The sequence below is a fragment of the Paramormyrops kingsleyae genome, chromosome 17 (genome assembly GCF_048594095.1).
Source record: "Paramormyrops kingsleyae isolate MSU_618 chromosome 17, PKINGS_0.4, whole genome shotgun sequence".
Lineage (NCBI taxonomy): Eukaryota > Metazoa > Chordata > Actinopteri > Osteoglossiformes > Mormyridae > Paramormyrops > Paramormyrops kingsleyae.
This window is the reverse complement of record NC_132813.1, coordinates 22,454,253-22,478,912: the sequence shown is the minus strand read 5'-3', so window position 1 is coordinate 22,478,912 and position 24,660 is coordinate 22,454,253. Positions and strand designations below refer to the sequence as shown.

General features: G+C 42.8%; 2 protein-coding genes across 2 annotated transcripts; both read right to left on the bottom strand.

Annotated features, from left to right (window-relative positions):
• Nucleotides 1-4,823: 4,823 nt before the first annotated feature.
• Nucleotides 4,824-5,807, bottom strand: LOC111857726 (olfactory receptor 1-like). Its single transcript, XM_023838860.2, has one exon. It carries the CDS (start codon nucleotides 5,805-5,807, stop codon nucleotides 4,824-4,826), a length of 984 nt encoding a protein of 327 aa, XP_023694628.2.
• Nucleotides 5,808-17,209: 11,402 nt separating this feature from the next.
• On the bottom strand, nucleotides 17,210-20,060 carry LOC140579051 (olfactory receptor 1-like). Its single transcript, XM_072701365.1, has 2 exons — nucleotides 19,947-20,060; nucleotides 17,210-18,229 (listed from the first exon to the last, which is right to left on the bottom strand). The coding sequence occupies exon 2, from the start codon at nucleotides 18,191-18,193 to the stop codon at nucleotides 17,210-17,212; it is 984 nt and encodes a 327-aa protein (XP_072557466.1). The 5' UTR covers nucleotides 18,194-18,229; nucleotides 19,947-20,060.
• Nucleotides 20,061-24,660: the final 4,600 nt, after the last annotated feature.

Sequence of the window (24,660 nt, the reverse complement as noted above, 5' to 3'; positions counted from 1 at the left end):
CCATTTCTCCCTGGTGGCGAAAAACCCGACGAACGCTACAGTATTTTATACTTTTAAAGACTATTGACCAGCTTTGGTGCCTCCTTTAAAATGCACATGTGGTGAGCCAATTTTTGCCCATTTATGAATGGCATTTATGAAAAGTTTTTTATACCTTTAAACATTAACAAAATCAGTTAAATCAGTTTTTTATACCTTTTCTTTAAAATTTACAAGTCTATTTCTGTCTGGTTTTTCGCGATAAGTTGCCTGAACGCCTAAGTTAGTGTGTTATGGGGCTTGGACACACATCACGGTCCTGTACTTTCACAGACATGAAGTTAAACTCTAAAGCCCTGATAACAAAATACAACTAAATACGTCTTTTAAGCTATTTACTCGTTTTGATTAGCCATCCGTTGGTGAAATTAGCTAAATGTTGCTAAACAGTCGGGAGTTGTGGTGTGAGTCTGACTTTTATTTAAATTAGAAATAGTGTTAATGTGCATTTTGTCTTAATGTGCCTGCTGTCAGGATGGGCGCGTTCTTCTCGCAATCCATGGGTACCGCTGTTTTTGATATTACGGCAAATGTTTAATATCTTGGGGACGACAGCGCTTGGCTGTTCGACGCCACCTTATGTTAAAGCATATGAATTCACCACTAAAACTTATTGTTTAGGCTGTTCACATTGCGACAGTGTGGCATGCTGGGACATATGCAAATAGGCCAGACCACGCTTTGCTCTTCGGTGCCACCTTATGGTAAAACACACAAGTTCGGCCCTCGCTTGACTCTACGGCGCCGCCTTGTGTTGAAACATATGGGTTCAGACCTCACTTGACTCTTCAGCGCCGCCTTGTGTTAGAACACAGGGGTTCAGCCCTGTGTTTGACTCTTCGGCGCCGCCTTTTGTTAGAACACGGGTTCAGCCCTGCGCTTGACTCTTCGGCGCCGCCTTGTGTTAGAACACAGTGGTTCAGCCCGCGCTTGACTCTTCGGCGCCGCCTTGTGTTAGAACACAGGGGTTCAGCCCTAAAACTTATTGTCTAGGCTTTCACAATACCCCCGTAGGGCATACTGGGACATATGCAAATAGCCACCCCGCTTCTGGGCTAATGCCATATGCTCATTTTAACAAGGATTACCAGTGTTATTCATTGATTCTTTTTGTCTAAAATGTTTAGGGCGTTTTACTTTATTATTCACATTGGTAGAAAAGTGCTTCAATACTTTAAAAAACTTTATGGTTTATTTGAAATAACTGGGCGCTCCATTTGTTGCTGCAATTTTGAAATGGGGTGTCTTACGAATCATTATTCTTTGTTTGATGCCCCGGTTTCGGGTAAACATCCGCGACGGTTTATGACTACACCATATGGCCAAAGTGGCCTGGGAACGGATGATCACCCTGATAACAAAATACAACTAAATACATCTTTCTGTCAGCATGTGGGGGTGTCGCAGTTTATGACATTCTGGCAAAATGGGGGCTATAGCTTGGGGAACCAGTCTCAAAGCCTGTAACCTGTTTGATTCCACCCCATGTTTCCTCCGGCAGGTGCGAACTTCCGTGCATGTCCGCTGTGATATGCTTAACAGGCATGTTTGATGGCATTATTCTAACATAGTATGTTGCTAAATACCGCTCACTAGTTCCTACAGCTATTAAATGCATTTAAATAAAATCAGGGCATCTTGTTTAAAATAAAACTAACAAAATACAAGTAAATACATCTTTTGTAAGTTATAATGTTTTACTCATTTGATTAACCTAATGTAGATGACTTTAGCTAAATGTCGATAAACAACCCGAGGTGTGGTGTTAGAGATTGACTTTTATTAAATTAGAAATATGTTATTTTATACTATTTACAAATAAGTCAGATTAACAAATAGAGTTAATGCGCATTCTGTCAGGATTGCGTTGTGCTTTCACAATTAAGGGCCATGGCTAGCCTCACGATAACAATTTCCGCCGGTCGCCATTTGAACGTGTGTCTGCGTGAGCACGCCCCCTTCCCCCCACCGTTGCTCATTTGACGCGCTACTTTTGAACGGAGCGGTCGCACATGGCCGAGCTGCGGGGATAATGGCAGCCTAGACCACCAGGTTTGTGCTACACTGACGGAACCCAGAGCCGCTATCGATGGATCTTCGAGTTTGGTGAAATGCTTTTTCTGTTTTATATTGAAATAAACTGTTAAACTGATTACGGCTTTTTCTCATTTTTAAAAACTTGTGGTAAAATAGTTGTGCTTGTTTCGCATTTGCTCTTGTTTCGTTCGGGCACGTTTGTACTTAACTTTTAAAAGGTAAAGTTTGGGGCTTGTGTCATTTGCTTGAAATACGCAGTATTTAAATTGTTTAAAAGGTTAAAAGTTAGGGTCTTGTGTCGTTTGTGCTTAAAATACGGTGAAATATAAGGTGTTTAAGTGGTTTCTCGTTTTTAAAACTTGGCTAAAATATTTGTGCTTGTTTTGCATTTGCTCTTGTTTCGTTCGGGTATGTTTATACTTATATAATTCCACCTGCTTTTCTTTTCCTTTTAAAAAGTAACACTAAAGTTTTTCTTGCTTAAAACATTTTGGTGCTTTCTCCATTTAAAATATGCCGGGGCGCTCGTGTCTACTGTGGACGGACGGAACCCCGCAGCACATGTATGCGCTAGCTCACGTTCATCCGGCTATACGCTTTATTATTCCTTAAAACGTAATTAAAAATAACACATTAATAAAATACATGTAATGTATTTTTAGTCTATTTAAGTTTAACGGCAACCATTAACACCCCCAAACCATATGTCCCCCTATCGGCAACACGTGGCATAAGCATGTATGATACCATTTGGCCAAAACCCCCTCGACCAATCATAACAAAGGATACGCCCACCTCCCGCTTATGACGTCATAGATGGGGGAAAGCTTTAAGCTCCGCCCAATGTACCACCTAACCTCTATCTAATTTTTTACATCACAAAACCTGGTGCTTCAACAGGGGGTGTATACTTTCTACAGGCACTGTATGTGGCATCACAAAACAAGAGATTATACTGCATTCTTTTGCTGCAAGGAAGTTTGTTTGTTGATTAATGACAAAGTACCAACTTCTAAAGGCTGGCAGAGACTGCTTTTGGATTTAGTTCCATTACAGTACCTTACATGAACAGTATATTACATTCAAAAACAGACCAACTGTATAATGTCTGGGAACCCCATCTGCGCTGTCTAGAGCCCGGTGTCTCTGCCATCTTACTGTTCTTATTGCACATCACCATTGTTGTACGTATCAATCTGTGCTGCTAGCACTAGTGCGCCTCCTCTTCTTCCCTGTAAATGCCCTCTGTAACCGAGTTCAAACTCTTAACACAGCCTCAAAATACTTGTTTTTCAATGAATATGTTTTGCTTATATTTGTCAAGCAGCATTTATACCAAAGTTGGCTCCTCAACAACTATACGTCTTATCCGCCTCACAAAGGCCTTTAAAAAGAAAATGTAAATAAATCCTATTGTTAAATAGATGCTATTCCTACTTCTACCACTAAATGTCAGGAAAGTTTCAATGTTTACCAATGCACTTTTTTTTTAAACACAAATACATACTGCAGCCCAATACTAAATACAAGATGTAGTCCTGAAACAATGTTGGAAGTTGAAAAAAAAGAAACATTGATATTTTTATTTAATGACACCAAAACATCCATAATATAAAAAGCATAATATAAAGAAGTTAAGATAATTAGAGTATCTCTAAATGGCCGAAGTGTGTGTAGACTAGTCTCTTAGGTGCACTGTGATGGAGTGGCATCCCACACAGTCTGTAAGGCAGTCTTGTAGTCCCTGATGCCCGATAGGCTTCAGGCCCTCTGGCAACCCTGAACAGGTTAAGTGGTTATAGATAATTTCATTTAACTGGAATGTTACAAGGATAAGGTCAGAATATCAATGTTTTTCCCAACCAATGCTGAAGCAGTTAAGCAGCAATATTGATGGACCTAATGAACAACTGCTTTTTTCTTCTACATAAAACATAGAGACATTATGAATTAGTAAAGCAATGAATAATCACTATTTTATAATGAAAATGACATAAATTTCAAGGTATTACATTTTTACCATTAACTCTGACTCAACAGGAATTTTTCACATGATTAAACCTTATTTTGAAACAGTCATATTGACATCAGAGGGAATTGCAAAATGAAAGGTGAAAAATTAAAATGTACTTTTTTTAAGGATTGCTTTGTATTCCAGAAATGTATTGTGCAGGTTGAATGTGAAAGTGATAAACTTGTCATAGGGACATTTATTTTTCCTTGTTTTCTAAATGTACAGACATTATACAAAACAAATAAGGTAGTAGTTAGCACTGTAAGCCACCACCCTGGCTCTGTGTGACTGAAGAGTTTTCATATTTTCTCTGTGTCCACACTGGTTTCCTCTGAATACTCTAAAATGGTATGTAAAATGTGTAGATGGATGAATAAAACAAACATTTTTCGCAATATATTTTTCAAAATATACTTTTCATATTTTTTACTTAAAGAGCACACAAAAATTCATACTCAGACCTGTGTTTTAAAACCTTTTTTATTTTTTTGGTAGGTCTAAAAATAGGTATATCACAATTTAAAGAATGATTAAAAGCTATGACAATTGTTATAACATTCATTTAACAAATTTACATATATTTTGAAGTCTCATTCTAAAATCCACATTTACAGGTATCATACAGTAATGTTGTTGTCAACATTACTGTATGACAAAAATCGAGAAAAAAAAGTAAGCCAACACAGTCATTAATGATATATAGATTTATTAATAGCTAAAACCAGTCAGTTGACTAATTATTTGTTGTAGTTACTGTGTTTTTGTATGTTTTTCTTCTGAAACTTCTTTTTACAAAATCCTTTATCTCAGCAGTATTCAGAGAATACACAATGGGGTTCAACATGGCAGGAATGGCATATGAAAGCGATATATTAATTATCCTTGCATTTCGTTGGATAGAGCCGGCCATTGCACCTACGTAAATGCCCAATATTGGAAAATAATATGCTGATACTAATATTAGGTGGGAAAAACAGGTCTTTAAGGCTTTTAGGCGTCCTTCCCATGATGCAATTTTAAACAGCGCCAACAAAATACATACATAAGATAAGAAAATCAGAAACAATGGTAGAAAAAAATGTAACGTTGTGAATAACATTACCATGATATAGCTCGGCAGGTTATCATTGCAAGCCAGTCTGTATAGAGGCCCGTGGTCACAGAAATAGCTATCAATCACTATGGATTTACAGAAAGACAGCCTAGTAACCAATAGCATTGTAGTCATCACAAACAGAAAATTAAATATGCATCCCACAGTGAGAATAATGCCCATTGATGAGTTTGTGACGATGCTGTGGTATCTCAGTGGGAAGCAAATTGCTACAAACCTGTCATATGCCAGAACAGTAAGCATGACAGACTGCACTGAACTAAAAAAATATATAAAAAGCATGTTAGACACACAGGCCTCATATGTTATTTGATGTATATTTAGCAGACAGACATTAATCACATTAGGAAAAACAGCAGTACTCTCACCCAAGTCAGCTACCGCTAATGTAAAAATAACCATATATTTTGGGGTGTGAAGAGAACGGTCTACATAAATGATGAGTGTGACAAAAGAGTTTCCCAAGACAGTGACCACATAAACCAAACACAAGAATATGAAGTAGTACTGAGCATGAGGTATGTTAGAAAAACCAGTGATAAAAAAATATTGAGGACGCACAAAAGAGTTTGGAGTGGCATTTTGGTTTAATGTGTCGCCCATCTTTTTTCAGGGTTGTTGTTTTCAGCCTTGTTTAACCTGAAAAAGGAAAACATGTTTATCTTCTTAAACTTGCGGGTTGCTTTACAGAAAATCCATCCACCTGTGTCCCAGCTGCTTATCCAGTGCAGGGTCACTAGGGGCTTGGAGCCTATCACAGGCAGCTCAGTGCATAAGGCATGGGAGCACTTCGGATGGCCCTCGGTGAATTGCCAGGCACACACATACACAGAATACACATCACCATATACTATGGACAACTTGCAGATATCAAGTATCTTCCTGCAGTGCGGTAGCACACTAGAATAGGCAGAAGAAAATCATGAAACACGAGGAGAGCATGGAAATTTTCCCACCTTGGAAGTGTGAGGGAAGTGAGCCAATGTGCCTCCCCAGCGAAAATTCCTGTTTTTTCAAATATAAAAACAATATTAACTGTCATAGTAATTATCTCGATTTGTCAACCTGAAAATTTGCTTGTCGACATTGCCTTTAATTTCTAGAATACAGATTTTAAAATGGCAAATTTCAGCTAAATATCCAATACCTGTATAACAGCAGACACATACTTCAAGTGCCCACTGCTAGAAATGCTGTCCTGGAAAATAAAATAAATAAATGTATGTATGTATGTATTCAAAACAAACATTAATATCATATTCCATTAATATCAAAGACCACATGCAATCATTGTTAAAATTCAGTGAAGTTTTATAATGAAAAAGGAAACAATTTCTATCAGAAGGTCTGCAAGATACTTGCTGACGGATCTCTTTAAGAACAAACTTACCTTTCTGTCTGAATGATATCTGTAGGGTTTTTACAAAAGATAATGTGACTGTTGTAATGCTTTCTGTATTTCCGTCCAAACAGACTGAAGATCTAGGAAATCGTTCTGCTCTTTATAGGTCCTCTGACTATTAAGTCACCTGACTTTCATATCTGGCCCATAGAAACTGTCAGCTGCTGGTAACAGATAAGTCACCTTGTCTTTAAATATATATTTGTTATCCATGGTTTTGGGATACGTAGCTTTTGTTCTTGCAGGAGCGTCACACAAATATTTTCTTGGAAAAGTCAGGATATTTTTTTAAATTAAGCTTTACAGAAGTTTAATGTCCATGCGAGTGCACTTTTCATAGTGAATGAATATACTGAGATGGCTGACAGTATGTAACACTTTTAATATGACCTGGAAGTGAACAGATTTTGAGAAAAATTGAAGCAGAGCCGCATAGCAGTGAAGTAGGGTAGTTTCAGACATTTCATGCCATTAGTATGATAACTCAAAATATATTTGCCTAATGTCTGTAAAAATACATTTACAGACATGTTGTAGGGGTGAAGATCTAGACCTGATCAAATTTTGAGATAAACTGCACCAGAATTGAAACAGTGCCATATAGTGACCACAAGGAGATGGATGACATGATTAGAGGCTTATCACTCTATTTCTTATTACTACTGACAGAGCGCAGCCAAGGGTGAAAATGGAGCCTGCAGCCACCACCTTGTGAACACAGTTATCTGCCTCTGATGGCTTGGTGACTGAATCGGAGTATTTCCAAAATGACAGGTCTTGTGGGATGTTCCTATAATGCAGTGGTCAGCACCTTCCAAAAGTGGTCCAAGGCCCCCTCAGTTTTTTGGAAGTTCTTTTTTTTTACTGCATCTATAATTAATTTATATCACAGGATTACATTATACTATATGCTACAAGTTAGCCTAGCCCACTGCTACGAAAATGAGTTTGTTACGGTTTTTCTGAATTGCTAAAACACTAAACCCCATTTTAAAAACTAAACTGTCAACCATCAAAACTCCTTTATCAAATCAATCCCACAGTTGACAAAACAGACACTGTTCATCTGGTTAGACACAATTTGCAAATCTGAATCTCCTGTTTAGCAAAATTATAAACACATTTGGAGCCAGAATGGCACACAGAGTCTAAAAGTGACACACAGCTAACACCCTGTTTTCATTATTAACACACTACCACTCAAAACTGACCACACGTGTTAAATCTGTGATGTTTGGAACCGAATCAATAAACAGGATATACGACAAGTCAAAAGCAAGTGGCATGAGTGAAATCAACAATAGAGCACTACAACAGAAAAGGAAGGGGGTTGCTTGTCAGAGGGGGTGGACAATGAGGAAGAGATGAAGAGCTATAATTTCAAATGAAATTAGGACAAAAATCATAGATCATGTTCTGGTTCATGGCATGACAATGAGGGAAGCAGGGCAACATGTGCAAAACAAAGTTAAGCAGGTCCTCAGTGGCCTCCATAGTCAGGGCATTCAGAGAAGAAAACTCTGAAAATATTTTTGTCTCTGAAAGTTACAGTATGATTTCAGTCTAAGTAAATAACTCCACCAATCTCTAAAAAGTGGACAAGTAAAAATAGTTAGCTTACAATGCTATATCTGTTTTTGCACAATAGAGAACATATATAATACAGTATGTACACTTCTGACAAAATGAGGTACCACTTTACAATATGCCTTTCACATTTTCATTTAAAAGTGGCTTTTGCCGCTTATAAATAGTAGTTACTCATTAATAAAAAGAAAACTGTTATAACTGTTTTTATAATTGTCTATTAATGATTTACAAAGTGCTACATAACTGGATTATAAACCATTCATAAACCCTTTATAATGGTAGCCCTATTGTAAAGTGGTACCCAAAATGATCTTTTTGTAGAATTGAAAGATGGCCACATGAGGATGGAAGAACACATATCTTCTCACAACAACAGGATACACTTATTGTTGAGATGGTCCGACAAAACAATGCAATTTGACTGTGTGATATACAAGTATAGAGAATTTCTGCACTTGACACAACGGAGAGGCCTCATGAATACATCTTTAGAATCAGAATCATAATGGGAAACACTTTATTGATCCCTGGAGGGAAATTATTTTGTTGCAGTTGCTTCAAGCAGGCGCAGGCGACTGCTGAGGAGGAGCCGGAGGACCCATAGGCGACTGGCAAGCCGAAGTTAAGGGGACCGAAGGCGAGCAAGGGGGCAGGGCGGGTGGGACCCAACCCCGGCTCAGGTGTCCTCTCTCTTTCCGGGAGACTGAGAGATGGGGACCTGGGCGGGATCTGCCATACTGGGCTGGTGGTAGAGGAGTCACTCCAGAAGTCAGGGTAATCCCCGAGGGGTCTCATTCGAGCTCCTCCTCCATCTCCACTACGGAGGACTACCATAGGGTAGTCCGTTGTCCATGGCTACCCGCCGCATCATGGACTCCACCATTCCTCTTCAAAGCCGCCGTATATTCTCGCGCACCTCTTCGGCAAGATGGACATCTTCTCCAGAATGTCCCCCAAGTGAACAACCAGGGCAAGAGCCATGGGGATCTCTTGGACCTCGGGCTGTTGCAACCAATAAATTACCTCATTAGTAAGACTGAGGTATTCAGCCTTGGTCAGATGAGGTAGCTTCTCTTATTGGAGTCCGGTCATTTTGTTCTGGCTCACTCAGGCACGGAGCGGGGAAGCAGCACATGAGACGGGAAGTCGGGTGAACGAGGACTTTAATTTGGAAAACAATGAGGAACACGATACATCAAAGGACGAATGTCAATGACTGGACTTGGGAAAACATGACCAAACAATCATGAACAGACTTCATGAGGGTGGCCTGAGGGCCTGACATCCTCTAGTGGGCCCTGTGCTCACTGCCCAGCACCATGGAGCTCGATTGGCATTTGCCATAGAATACCAGAATTGGCAGGTCCGTCACTGGCACCCTGTGCCTTTCACAGATGACAGCAGGTTCACCCTGAGCACATGTGACAGAAGTGAAAAAGGTCTGGAGAAGCTGTGGAGAACATTATGCTGCCTGTAACATTGTTCAGCATGGCCGGTTTGGTGGGGGGTCAGTGATGGTCTGGGGAGGCATATCCATGGAGGGACACACAGACCCCTACAGGCTAGACAACGACACCTTGACTGCCATTAGGTATCAGGATGAAATCCTTGGACCCATTGTCAGACCCTATGCTGGTGCAGTGGGTCCTGGGTTCCTCCTGGTGCACGACAATGCCCAACCTCATAGTGGCAAGAGTATGCTGACATTGTTAGGCATGCATACAAGCATGTGGGGGGCATGCAAACTACTGAGTACGATTTTGAGTTGCTGCAATGAATTTTCAGCAAAAAGGACTAGCCTGCTGCATCATTTTTTCACTTAGATTTTCGGGGTGTCTTTGAATTCAGCCCTCTGTAGGTTAATAATTTTCATTTCCATCAAACGATATGGCATCTTTTTGTTCCTAATACATTACCCAGTCCATATCAGTATCTCGTTCTTTCGGTCACTACCCACATCTCGTGACCATAGGTGAGGGTAGGAACGTAGATCGACTGGTAAATCGAGAGCTTCGCCTTTTGGCTCAGCTCCTTCTTTACCATGACAGACCGATGCAGCGCCCACATCACTGCGGACGCCACACCGATCCGCCTGTCGATCTCCCGCTCCATCGTCCCCCCACTCATGAACAAGACCCCAAGGTACTTAAACTCCTCCACTTGGGGAAGAACCGCATCCCCAACCCGGAGAGGGCATTCTACCCTTTTCCAGCTGAGGACCATGGTCTTGGATTTGGAGGTGCTGATTCTTATCCCAGCCGCTACACACTCGGCTGCGAACTGTCCCAGCGAGAGCCGAAGGTCATGGTCCGATGAAGCCAACAGGACCACATCATCTGCAAAAAGCAGAGACCTCATCAAACCGGACACCCTCAACGCCTTGGCTGCGCCTAGAAATTCTGTCCATAAAAACTATGAACAGAATCGGTGACAAAGGGCAGCCCTGACAGAGTCCAACCCTCACCAGAAACAAGTCCAACTTATTGCCGCCCATGCGGACCAGACTGTGGCACCGGTCATACAGGGACCGAACAGCCCTTAAAAGGAAGCCCGGCACCCCATACTCCCGGAGCACCCCCCACAGGACTCCCCGAGGGACACGGTCGAATGCCTTCTCCAAGTCCACAAAACACATGTAGACTGGTTGGGCAAACTCCCATGAACCGTCCAGAACCCTGCGGAGAGTATAGAGCTGGTCCACTGTTCCACGGCCTGGGCAAAAACCACACTGCTCCTCCTGAATCCGAGGTTCGACAAACCCGCAGACCCTCCTCTCCAGAACCCCCAAATAGACCTTACCAGGGAGGCTGAGGAGTGTGATCCCCCTATAGTTGGAGCACACCCTCTGGTCCCCCTTCTTCAAAAAGGGGACCACCACCCCAGTCTGCCAGTCCAGAGGCACAGCCCCCGATATCCACGCGATGCTGCAGATGCGTGTCAACCAGGACAGCCCCACAGCATCCAGAGCCTTAAGGAACTCCGGGCGGATCTCATCCACCCCCAGGGCTCGGCAACCGAGGAGCTTTTTGACCACCTCAGTGACCTCCGCCCCCGAGATAGGGGAGTCCACACCCAAGTCCACATACTCTGCTTCCACATTGGAAGGAGTGTCGGTGGGATTGAGGAGGTCTTCGAAGTACTCCTTCCACCGACCCAAAACGTCCCAGGTTGAGGTCAGCAGCACCCCATCCCCACCATAAACAGTGTTGATGTTGTATCGCTTTCCCGCCCGAAGCCGCCGGATGGTGGACCAGAATCGCCTCGAAGCCATCCGGAAGTCGTTTTCCATGGCCTCACCAAAGTCCTCACAAACCCAAGTTTTTGCCTCAGCGACCATCGAAGCTGCATCCCGCTTGGCCTGCCGGTACCTGTCAGCTGCCTCTGTAGTCCCACAGGCTAAAAAGGCCTGATAGGACTCCTTCTTCACCTTGACGGCATCCCTCACCACTGGTGTCCACCAGCGGGTTCGTGGATTGCCGCCGCGACAGGCACCGACCACCTTACGGCAACAGCTCCGGTCAGCCGCCTCCACAATGGAGGCGCGGAACATGGCCCATTTGGACTCAATGTCCCCCACCTCCCCCGGGACATGGGAGAAGTTCTGTCGGAGGTAGGAATTGAAACTACTGACAGGGGATTCCGCCAGACGTTCCCAGCAGACCCGCACTATACGCTTGGGCCTGCCAGGCCTGGCCGGCTTCCTCCCCCACCAGCGGAGCCAACCCACCACCAGGTAGTGATCAGTTGACAGTACCGGCCCTCTCTTCACCCGAGTGTCCAAGACATGTGGCCGCAAGTCCGATGACATGACTACTAAGTCGATCATCGAACTGCGGCCTAGGGTGTCCTGGTGCCAGGTGCACATATGAACACCCTTATGCCTGAACATGGTGTTCATTATGGACAATCCATGACCAGCACAGAAGTCCAACAACAGAACACCACTCGGGTTCAGATCAGGGGGGCCGTTCCTCCCAATCACGCCACTCCAGGTCTCACTGTCATTGCCCACATGAGCATTGAAGTCCCCCAGCAGAACAAGAGAGTCCCCAGAATGAGTGCTCTCCAACACCCCTTCCAGGGACTGTAAAAAGGGTGGGTACTCTGAACTGCCGCTTGGCGCATAAGCACAAACAACAGTCAGAACTCGTCCCCCCACCCGAAGGCGAAGGGAGGCTACCCTCTTGTCCACTGCGGTAAACCCCAATGTACAGGTGCCCAGCCAGGGGGCAATAAGTATGCCCACCCCCGCTCGGTGCCTCTCCCCGCAGGCAACTCCAGAGTGGAAGAGGGTCCAACCCCCTTCGAGGAGACTGGTTCGAGAGCCCAAGCCGTGCCCGACTATGTCTAGCCGGAACTTCACAACCTCACGCACCAGCTCAGGCTCCTTCCCCATCAGAGATGTGACATTCCATGTCCCAAGAGCTAGCATCTGCAGCCGAGGATCAGACCGCCAAGGTCCCTGCCTTTGGCCACTGCCCAGCTCACAACGCACCTGACCCCTATGGCCCCTCCTATGGGTGGTGAGCCCATTGGAGGGGGGACCCACGTGCCTTGATCGGGCTGTGCCCGACCAGGCCCCATGGGTATAGGCCTGGCCATCAGGCGCTCGTCATCGAGCCCCACCCCCAGGCCTGGTTCCGGGGGGGAGTCCCGGTGACCCGCGTCCGGGCAAGGGAAAATGTGTCTCCATCATGTTTTTCTTCATAAGAGGTCTTTTGAGCCACACTTCGTCTGGTTCCTCACCCAGGACCTGTTTGCCTTGGGTGACCCGGGCAAACAGCTCATGGGATCACCATAAAGCCCCGGGCAACTTAGCTCATGGGATCACTGGAACACGCAAACCCCTCCACCACGATAAGGTGTCGGCTCCATAATTTTTGTCTGAACCAGTTTGCAAGGCATTGGGAGGAGAAGATTCCAGATGACATAGGTCTATTTACTGAGATTTGTAATGTTTCATTGTTAAGAAATATCTGCCTGTAAAGTTCTCAAATTCATGCAAATAAAAATTTGAAATAAAATATTATGTTTTTGTATTTTTCATAAATGGGGATAACATGACTGGCTGTGTGTTATTGAAGACCACTACTCTAAATTGTGGTGTATAACTTAAGCATTTTGCTTAAGCTGCTGAGAGGGATTTTGATATGCATTATTATTATTTCTTCCACTATCCTGTTCTATGAGGGCGTGCTTTATTTGTAGCGCTGTTTTGTAGTGTTTCAGAGCAATTCAGTATTTTTTTGGCTGATTTCAGCTATTGAACAGATAGGCTAATTTAGTCACATGACATTGCCGGGTCATAGTTCAGAGAGTTTAATAAGGAAATGTTTTTTGCTTTAACGTCCCATGCGTTTAGCCGGTAGCTCCTGCTTCATATCTTTCTTCTTGCTGTTTGTGCCTTGGAAAAGGATCGCTTGTGAGTTGAATTCGTAGGCTATATATAATCGATTCTACTATCACTCAGCTGTTCATAAAACACGCTTGATGTGTTATATTAAAATATTTAGTTTATTTACACGGAAATGCTGCTGATGTTAAATGACATCTGTTTACATTAGCTACGAGTAATATACAGCTATTTATACAACCTTTGAGTATAATTTTTGTATGCTTATAATTTCATACCTATTATTTACATTATTAAGAACATAAGAACATAAGAACATAAGAACTATACAAACGAGAGGAGGCCATTCGGCCCATCGAGCTCGCTTGGGGAGAACTTAACTAATAGCTCAGAGTTGTTAAAATCTTATCTAGCCCTGATTTAAAGGAACCCAAGGATTCAGCTTGCACTACGTTATCAGGAAGACTATTCCATACTCTGACTACACGCTGTGTAAAGAAGTGCTTCCTTAAATCCAGTTTGAAATGTTCTCCCGCTAATTTCCACCTATGGCCACGAGTTCTTGTATTTGAACTAATGCTGAAGTAACTATTCGGTTGAACAGCATCCAAACCTGTTAGAATCTTATAGACCTGGATCATGTCCCCCCTCAGTCTCCTTTGCTTGAGGCTGAACAGATTTAGCTCAAATAACCTTTCCTCGTATGACATTCCTCTAAGACCAGGAATCATTCTTGTGGCCCTACGCTGCACCTTTTCTAAGGCCGCTATGTCCTTTTTAAGATATGGTGACCAAACCTGTACACAATATTCTAGGTGAGGTCTCACCAAGGAATTGTATAATCTTAGCATTACCTCCCTTGACTTAAACTCCACACACCTGGAGATGTACCCCAACATCCTATTGGCCTTTTTTATTGCTTCCCCACACTGGCGAGAATGAGACATGGAAGCATCAACATACACACCAAGGTCTTTCTCATAATCAGCTACCTTTATTTCAGTAGGTCCCATAAAATACCTGTACTTTATATTTCTGCTCCCTACATGGAGTACCTTACATTTGTCTATGTTAAATTTCATCTGCCAGGTGTCAGCCCAGTCACTAATTAAATTAAGATCCCGCTGTAGCTGCTGAGCCGCTAGTTCAGTATCTGCTACACCACCCACCTTGGTGTCATCTGCAAATTTCACCAGTTTACTGTATATATTGGTGTCTATATCATTTATGTAAATTAGGAACAAAAGTGGTCCTAAAATTGAACCCTGCGGTACCCCACTATGAACGCAGGCCCACTGTGACATCGAGCCTCTTATAACTACTCGCTGCTTCCTATCCGTTAACCAGTTATCAATCCAAGTCGCTACAGTTCCTAAAATACCTGTCGCTTTGAGTTTAAGTGAGAGCCTCTTGTGGGGAACAACATCAAAAGCCTTTTGGAAATCTAAATAGATGACATCATAGGCCTTCTTATCATCAACTTCCTGAGTAGCTTCCTCAAAAAACTCCAACAGATTTGTTAAACAGGATCTACCTCTCCTAAATCCATGCTGGCTATCCCTCAAAATGTTATTTGAGTCCAGGTAATCTACCATTTTCTCTTTGATTATAGCCTCCATAACTTTACCAGTTATACAAGTTAGACTGATTGGCCTATAGTTTGACAAATTACTTCTATCCCCTTTTTTGAAAATGGGCGTTATGTTGGCATGCTTCCAATCAGAAGGTACCACACCTTCAGATAAGGATTTTTGAAACAGTAATGTTAATATATTGTATATATGTTTTCTAAATAGCAATCAGTGATTAGTCCTATGTTTTTCTGTATTTCAGTTTTACAAATTGTTCATGAGTATGAAGACAACAGTAAAGATCATTCAACTTTACACTAGCTTCTGACTTTCTCTGAAGCTTATTCGCTTATCTGTCGATTTGTGTATGGACACACACATTGAGGACAGAATATCCACACAATATAATCAAGGCAATGCATAGATTTCCCTGTTGAGAACAAGCATTTCAAGCCTTTTTTTGGTGTTCCACAATCCATCCCATTGAAGAAAAGATTTCAAGAAAGCTTTAGCAATCAAACTTCATCCTTACCAGTCCAGAGCAGACCACCACCGGACCACACATGAAGTTCTTATTAGGGACCAATAAGGAAGTTCAGCTGCCTCTGCCAAATAGGTGTATGAGTTGATCAATCATACAGTCGGGATTAAACTGGATATAACAGTGTCTGCTTGTTTCTTATTGCCATCTGTTCATCAAGTCTTTTTGAAACTATTAAAATTCAGCTTGTAAATGCTTGCATGAGGGACTAAGCAGACCAGGCTCAAGGACACAAGGAGGTTTTTAATGAAAAAGATTTTTTTATTACAAATATTAACAAAATAACACAATTTTAAATGCAAACAAACCAGGCTATCAAAAATAAACTTAAGTTGTCATAAGAACTCTTAACTGACAAACTGATCAACATGACTACACCCCAAACCGGCTTGGCCAAACCATCGGACAAAAGTGGAAACATCAAATAATTAAGCAAATCACAAAACTAAAAATAAACCAAATGTTAGAAAAACATCCGTAATACACATCTATCTCATTGTAAATCAAAAATGAACCTAAACATTAAGGAATCCAATTTCCTATTTCTGAGATGACTCAATATTTACCCTAATGACACATTTTACACCCCCCCGACCAGGCCTTTCCCAGGCAGCAAAATTACAAAAGGTAACTAAAATTAAATAAACCATAATTTAATGTGTACAACATAAATGACACTGCAAAGAATATTTTTTTAAATCTAAGTCTTCATCAAGAAACTTATACAAGCAAAAAATAAAATAAATTCTAACAACAAATTACAAAATGCATTGATTAGTAATTACTGAAAATAAATAATAACAAAACAATAAAGAAATTACAATACATTGGGGAAAACTGAGAGCATAAGCTTTATTACTGAGTGCTTGGTAGAGCAGCCATCACAGCTTGCAAGTAGTATTTTTGTTGTAAATGAATAATGTTCATCATAATTTTTAATTCAACCATTAAACAAATATTAAAATATAGGTCATTCTCATGAACCTGTGAATTAAAAAAAAATGTTATGGTGAAATACATAACATGTTTTTTTTGTGTGTATGTAGAGGAATTATCATCACCATAAATTTTTAGGTATATTAAAATCGTCTTTTGTTGCTCTGATGTAATGATATTTTTAACCATTTTCCCCAAATATGTAGCCAAAACTCAGTAACAAACTCAGTAACAAACTATTTTCAAATGCTTCAAGTTTATTGCATGTAACCCACACTAAACAGTTCATTTGATACAAATACAAATATTTCCTCAATTTTTGTTAGTTTTGTCATTTTTTCACATCTCAGTCACCCACAGGAAACTCTTCGATTAACTGGTTATATTACTTTAATGCATTCACAGCCCTGAAGTATATATACACACAGTAATTTATTGTTAAACAATAACATTCTTTAAACAATTTAACATTCATTTTGAAGTCTTTTTCTAAGTCTCCCATACAAAAATAACTAACCTATTTTTCTAGACTGTATATAACAAATAAATCTGAATTAATTTCATGTTAATGTCTCTCAGCTACTTGTTGATTAGTTGATTATTTGTCACTTATTAGTTTACCGTAGTTACTATTGTGCTCTTGTATTTTTTTCTTTTGAGCATTTCTTTTACAAAGTCCTTGATCTCTGCAGTATTCAGAGAATACACAATGGGATTCAGCATGGCAGGAATGGCATATGAAAGCGAAATATTAATTATCCTTGCATTGCGGTGGACAGAGCCGGCCGTTGCACCTATGTAAATGCCCAATATTGGAAAATAATATGCTGATACTAATATTAGGTGGGAAGAACAGGTCTTTAAGGCTTTTAGACGTCCATCCCATGATGCAATTTTAAACAGCGCCAACAAAATAAATACATAAGATAAAAAAATCAGAAACAATGGTAGAAGAAAATGTAATGTTATGAATAACATTGCCATTATATAGCTCGGCAGGTTATCATTGCAAGCCAGTCTGTATAGAGGCCCGTGGTCACAGAAATAGCTATCAATCACTATGGATTTACAGAAAGACAGCCTAGTGACCAATAGCATTGAAGTCATCATAAACAGAAAATTAAATATGCATCCCACAGTGAGAATAATGCCCATTGATGAGTTTGTGACGATGCTGTGGTACCTCAGTGGGAAGCAAATTGCTATAAACCTGTCATATGCCAGAACAGTAAGCATGACAGACTGCACTGAACTAAAAAAAAATATAAAAAACATGTTAGACACGCAGGCCTCATATGTTATTTGTTGTATATTTAGCAGACAGACATTAACCACATTAGGAAAAACAGCAGTACTCTCACCCAAGTCAGCTACAGCTAATATAAAAATAGCCATATATTTTGGGGTGTGAAAAGAACGGTCTACATAAATAATGAGTGTGACAAAAGAGTTTCCCAAGACAGTGACCACATAAACCAAACACAAGAATATGAAGTAGTACTGGGCATGAGGTATGTTAGAAAAACCAGTGATGAAAAAATACTGAGGACGCACAAAAGAGTTTGGAGTGGCATTTTGGTTTAATGTGTCGCTCATCTTTTCTCAGGCTTGCTGTTTTCAGTCTTGTCTAATCTGAAAAAGGAAAACATGCTTACCTTCTTAAACTTGCAAGTTGCTTTACAGATAATCCATCCACCTGTCTCCCAACTGCTTATCCAGTGCAGGGTCACTAGGGGTTTGGAGCCTATCACAGGCAGCTCAGGGCATAAGGCCTGGGAACACTTGGGATGGCCCTCGGTGCATTGCCAGGCACACACATACACAGAATACACATCACTATATACTATGGGCAATTTACAGATATCAAATATCCTCCTGGAGTGCAGTAGCACACTGGAGTACGCAGAAGAAAATCATGCAACATGAGAAGAGCATGGAAATTGTCCCACCTTGGAAGTGTGAGGGAAGCTAGCCAATGTGCCTCCCCAGCAACAATTCGTGTTTTTTCAAATATAGAAACAATATTAACTGTCATTAACAGTAATTATCTCGATTTGTCAACCTAGCAATCTGGTTGTCGACATTAATGTGCATTTAATTTCTAGAATAATACAGATTTAAAAATGACAAATTTCAGCTAAATATCCAATACCTGTATTACAGCAGACACGTACTTAAAGTGCCCACTGCTAGAAATGCTGTCCTGGAAAATAAATAAATAAATAAATATATGTATGTATGTATTCAAAACAAACATTAATATCATATTCCATCAATATCAAAGACCACATGCAATCATTTTTTAAATTCAGTGAATTTTTATAATGAAAAGGGAAACAATTTCTATCAGAAGGTCTGCAAGATGCTTGCTGACGGATCTCTTTAAGAACAAACTTACCTTTCTGTGTGAATGATATCTGTAGGGTTTTTACAAAAGATAATGTGACTGTCGTAATGCTTTCTGTATTTCCGTCCAAACAGACTAAGGATCTAGGAAACCGTTCAGCTCTTTATAGGTCCTCTGACTATTAAGTCACCTGACTTTCATATCTGGCCCATAGAAACTGTCAGCTGCTGGTAACAGATAAGTCATCTTGTCTTTAAATATATATTTGTTATCCATGGTTTTGGGATACGTAGCTTTTGTTCTTGCAGGACCGTCACACAAATATTTTCTTGGAAAAGTCAGGATATTTTTTTAAACTAAACTTTACAGAAGTTTAATGTCCATGTAAGTGCACTTTTCATAGTGAATGAATATACAGTGGTACCTCGGTTCTCAAACTCACTAGAACTCGAATTTCTTGAGAGTCGAACAAACCAGTTTCACCTAGAATTCGATCTGAATTTCAGAAGTCGAACTGTGAACGCTGACCTAATATAAATTGTACGCGCCAGGAAATGAGTCATACTACAATGCAATTCTTACTTGAATGCCTTCTTCACAGACTGGACGATTAACTAAATAAAGCAGCGTAACATTACAGTAACTAACAATAAATAAACCACTAACTTACAGTATGTGTACTATTACAGCATTTATGTCAGTTATTTAAACTTTATTTTACCAGGTAAATTAACTGAAAACCAGCTCTCACTGCTTTACGTGATATTTGGGAGAAATAGCAGATTACCCATCGGAACTGCTTGGGATACAAACATCATGCGTGTAACTAAACTCTTCAGCCAATAAGGGCAAAGGTGTGTCGTCACGGAGGCGTTTCCAGTTTGTGCAGCCGGGTGAGAGGTCACAATGCATCTAACCATAATGCATTGCTTCAGCATCAGAATGCTTTGCTTTAACAAATGGTGACCAAACCTGCACACAATATTCTAGGTGGGGTCTTACTAAGGAATTGTATAATTGTAGCATCACCTCCTGTTGCAGCCCTTGGATCCCAAAGAGCGTCTCGACAGGTGCTTAAGTTTTCCTTTTATTTGAAGTTTAGAGCAGCGTCAACTCTGTCCGTCTCGTCCGATATCTTATAGCACCGTGAAAACTATATCAGGACATACACACAAACATTTAACAATCTAGTTCCCACAGATACAAACTTAAAAAAACACAAACATTCATATACAGGTCCTTCTCAAAAAATTAGCATATTGTGATAAAGTTCATTATTTTCTGTAATGGACTGATAAACATTAGACCTTCATATATGTTAGATTCATTACACACAACTGAAGTAGTTCAAGCCTTTTATTGTTTTAATATTGATGATTTTGGCATACAGCTCATGAAAACCCAAAATTCCTATCTCAAAAAATTAGCATATCATGAAAAGGTTCTCTAAACGAGTTATTAACCTAATCATCTGAATCAACTAATTAACTCTAAACACCTGCAAAAGATTCCTGAGGCTTTTAAAAACTCCCAGCCTGGTTCATTACTCAAAACCACAATCATGGGTAAGACTGCTGACCTGACTGCTGTCCAGAAGGCCATCATTGACACCGTCAAGCAAGAGGGTAAGACACAAAGAAATTTCTGAACGAATAGGCTGTTCCCAGAGTGCTGTATCAAGGCACCTCAGTGGGAAGTCTGTGGGAAGGGAAAAGTGTGGCAGAAAACACTGCACAACGAGAAGAGGTGACCGGACCCTGAGGAAGCTTGTGGAGAAGGACCGATTCCAGACCTTGGGGGACCTGCGGAAGCAGTGGACTGAGTCTGGAATAGAAACATCCAGAGCCAGCGTGTGCAGGAAATGGGCTACAGGTGCCGCATTCCCCAGGTCAAGCCACTTTTGAACCAGAAACAGCGGCAGAAGCAGCACTGGACTGTTGCTCAGTGGTCCAAAGTACTTTTTTCGGATGAAAGCAAATTTTGCATGTCATTCGGAAATCAAGGTGCCAGAGTCTGGAGGAAGACTGGGGAGAGGGAAATACCAAAATGCCTGAAGTCCAGTGTCAAGTACCCACAGTCAGTGATGGTCTGGGGTGCCATGTCAGCTGCTGGTGTTGGTCCACTGTGTTTTATCAAGGGCAGGGTCAATGCAGCTAGCTATCAGGAGATTTTGGAGCACTTCATGCTTCCATCTGCTGAAAAGCTTTATGGAGATGAAGATTTCATTTTTCAGCACGACCTGGCATCTGCTCACAGTGCCAAAACCACTGGTAAATGGTTTACTGACCATGGTATTACTGTGCTCAATTGGCCTGCCAACTCTCCTGACCTGAACCCCATAGAGAATCTGTGGGATATTGTGAAGAGAAAGTTGAGAGACGCAAGACCCAACACTCTGGATGAGCTTAAGGCCGCTATCGAAGCATCCTGGGCCTCCATAACACCTCAGCAGTGCCACAGGCTGATTGCCTCCATGCCACGCCGCATTAAAGCAGTCATTTCTGCAAAAGCATTCCCGACCAAGTATTGAGTGCATAACTGAACATAATTATTTGAAGGTTGACTTTTTTTGTATTAAAAACACTTTCCTTTTATTGGTCGGATGAAATATGCTAATTTTTTGAGATAGGAATTTTGGGTTTTCATGAGCTGTATGCCAAAATCATCAATATTAAAACAATAAAAGGCTTGAACTACTTCTGTTGTGTGTAATGAATCTAACATATATGAAAGTCTAATGTTTATCAGTCCATTACAGAAAATAATGAACTTTATCACAATATGCTAATTTTTTGAGAAGGACCTGTACATAACCATACGTCTCATACATAGATACGAATTACAAATCATAACTATATAAAGAAACGTACCTCACTGCGCTCACCAAGGAATGCATATGTATGATATGATAATCCTTTCGTTATCTAAATGAAGTACAAAATAAAAAATAAAACTCATGCAGCTTAAGCACAACCAAAGCAGCTTCCCTCATTTACGCCTGCAGGCTATTTTTAAAAAGACCTCCCCTTTGTGCAAACTACGGTGTCACCCACAGGACAAAATTCAATAGTGCAGGTACACTCAAAATTCATTCATAAATTCATACACAAACCACACTAAAGCACATACATCCATCCATCCATCATCTTCCGCTTGTCCGGGGTTCGGGTCGCGGGGGTAGCAGCTTCAGTAGAGGCACCCAGGCCTCCCTCTCCCCAGCTAACCCCACCAGCTCCTCGGGGGGGACACCGAGGCGTTCCCAGGCCAGCCGAGAGATATAATCCCTCCAGAGAGTCCTGGGCCTGCCTCGGGGCCTCCTCCCTGTAGGACAGGCACGGAAAACCTCTCCGGGTAGCCGCCCAGGAGGCATCCGCACCAGATGTCCAAACCACCTCAACTGGCTCCTTTCGACGTGAAGAAGCAGCGGTTCTACTCCGAGGCCCTCCCGGATATCCGAACTTCTCACCCTATCCCTAAGGGAGAGCCCAGACACCCTGCGGAGAAACCTCATTTCGGCCGCTTGTATTCGCGATCTCGTTCTTTCGGTCATTACCCATAGCTCATGACCATAGGTGAGGGTAGGGACAAAGATGGACCAATAGATCGAGAGTTTGGCTTTTTGGCTCAGTTCTTTCTTAGCCACGACGGACCGGTTAAGCGCCTGCAGAACAGCAGACGCCGCTCCGATCCGTCTATCCAACTCCCGATCCCGCCTACCCTCACTCGTGAACAAGACCCCGAGATACTTAAACTCCTCCACTTGAGGCAGTACGTCTTCCCCAACCCGAAGAGGGCAAACCACCCGTTTCCGGCTGAGAACCATGGTCTCGGACTTGGAGGTGCTAATCCTCATCCCTGCCGCTTCGCACTCGGCTGCGAACCGCCCCAGTGCCTGCTGGAGATCCCCAGCAGATGAAGCCAACAGGACGACATCGTCTGCAAAAAGCAGCGAGGCAATCCTGAGGTCACCAAACTGGACACCCTCAACGCCTTGGCTGCGGCTAGAAATCCTGTCCATAAATATGATGAACAGGACCGATGACAAAGGGCAGCCCTGGCGGAGCCCAACACGCACCTGGAACACGTCCGACTTATTGCCGGCAATGCGGACCAAGCTTCTGCTCCGTTCGTACAGGGACCGGATCGCCCACAACAGTGGACCCCGGACCCCATACTCGCGAAGCACCCCCCACAGAGCACCTCGGGGAACCCGGTCGTAAGCCTTTTCCAAATCCACAAAACACATGTAGACTGGATAGGCAAACTCCCAGGCCCCCTCCAGTACCCCTGCAAGGGTATAAAGCTGGTCCAGTGTTCCACGACCAGGACGAAAACCGCATTGTTCCTCCTGAATCCGAGATTCGACTATCGATCTCACCCTCCTCTCCAGTACCCTGGAATAGACCTTCCCAGGGAGGCTGAGAAGTGTGATCCCCCTATAGTTGGAACACACCCTCCGGTCCCCTTTCTTAAATAAGGGGACCACCACCCCGGTCTGCCAATCCAGCGGCACTGTCCCTGACCTCCACGCACTGTTGAGAAGGCGTGTCAGCCACGACAGCCCCACAACATCTAGAGCCTTCAGGTACTCCGGGCGGATCTCGTCCACCCCCGGGGCCCGGCCACCACGGAGTTGTTTAACCGCCGCGGCCACCTCAGCCTCAGTGATGGGCAAGCCCCCCCCAGCACCCTCGGGCTCTACGCCCTCAGATGTCTCAAAGGCAGTATGCGTAGATGTATCGGAGGCAGGGTTGAGGAGGTCCTCAAAGTATTCCTTCCACCTCCGGATGATGTCCCCAGATGAGGTCAACAGCCCCCCCCCCCACTATAAATAGTAGGAACCAGGAGCTGCTTCCCCCTCCTGATACTCCGTATGGTTTGCCAGAACCTTTTTGAGGCCGACCGAAAGTCACTTTCCATGGCCTCACCGAACTCCTCCCACGCCCGGGTTTTTGCTTCTGTGACCGCCCGAGCCGCGTTCCGCCTGGCCCGCCAGTACCCGTCAGCTGCCTCCAGAGACCCCCGGGCTAATAATTCCCGGTAAGCCTCCTTCTTCAGCTTCACGGCCCCCCTCACCTCTGGTGTCCACCATCGGGTACGGGGGTTACCGCCACGACAGGCACCGACCACCCTGCAGCCACAGCTCCGTACGGCCGCTTCCACAATGGAGGTCCGGAACAGTGTCCATTCGGACTCAATGTCCCCTACCTCCCCCGGCATGCAGTTGGAATTCTGCCGGAGGCACGAGTTAAATCTCCAGCGAACAGGAGCCTCTGCCAGACGTTCCCAGCAGACCCTCACTATACGCTTGGGCCTACCAGGTCTGACCGGCTTCCTCCCCCGCCACCTGAGCCAACTCATCACCAGGTGGTGATCAGTTGACAGCTCTGCCCCTCTCTTTACCCGAGTGTCCAAGACAGAGGGCCGCAGATCAGTTGATACGATTATAAAATCTATCATCGACCTGTAGCCCCGGGCATGTTCGTACCATGTCCACTTATGGACACCCTTATTCTCGAACATGGTGTTCGTTATGGACAAACCATGCATTGCACAGAAGTCCAATAACTGAACACCACTCGGATTCAGATCAGGGAGGCCGTTCCTCCCAATCACCCCCTTCCAGGTCACACTGTCATTGCCCACGTGAGCGTTGAAGTCCCCCAGCAAAACGATGGAATCCCCCCGCGGCACACCAAATAGCATACCGCTAAGG

Coding starts and splice junctions, on each gene's coding strand:
- LOC111857726 (XM_023838860.2), bottom strand. CDS start 5,807: ATGGGCGACACATTAAACCAAAATGCCACTCCAAACTCTTTTGTGCGT.
- LOC140579051 (XM_072701365.1), bottom strand. CDS start 18,193: ATGAGCGACACATTAAACCAAAATGCCACTCCAAACTCTTTTGTGCGT.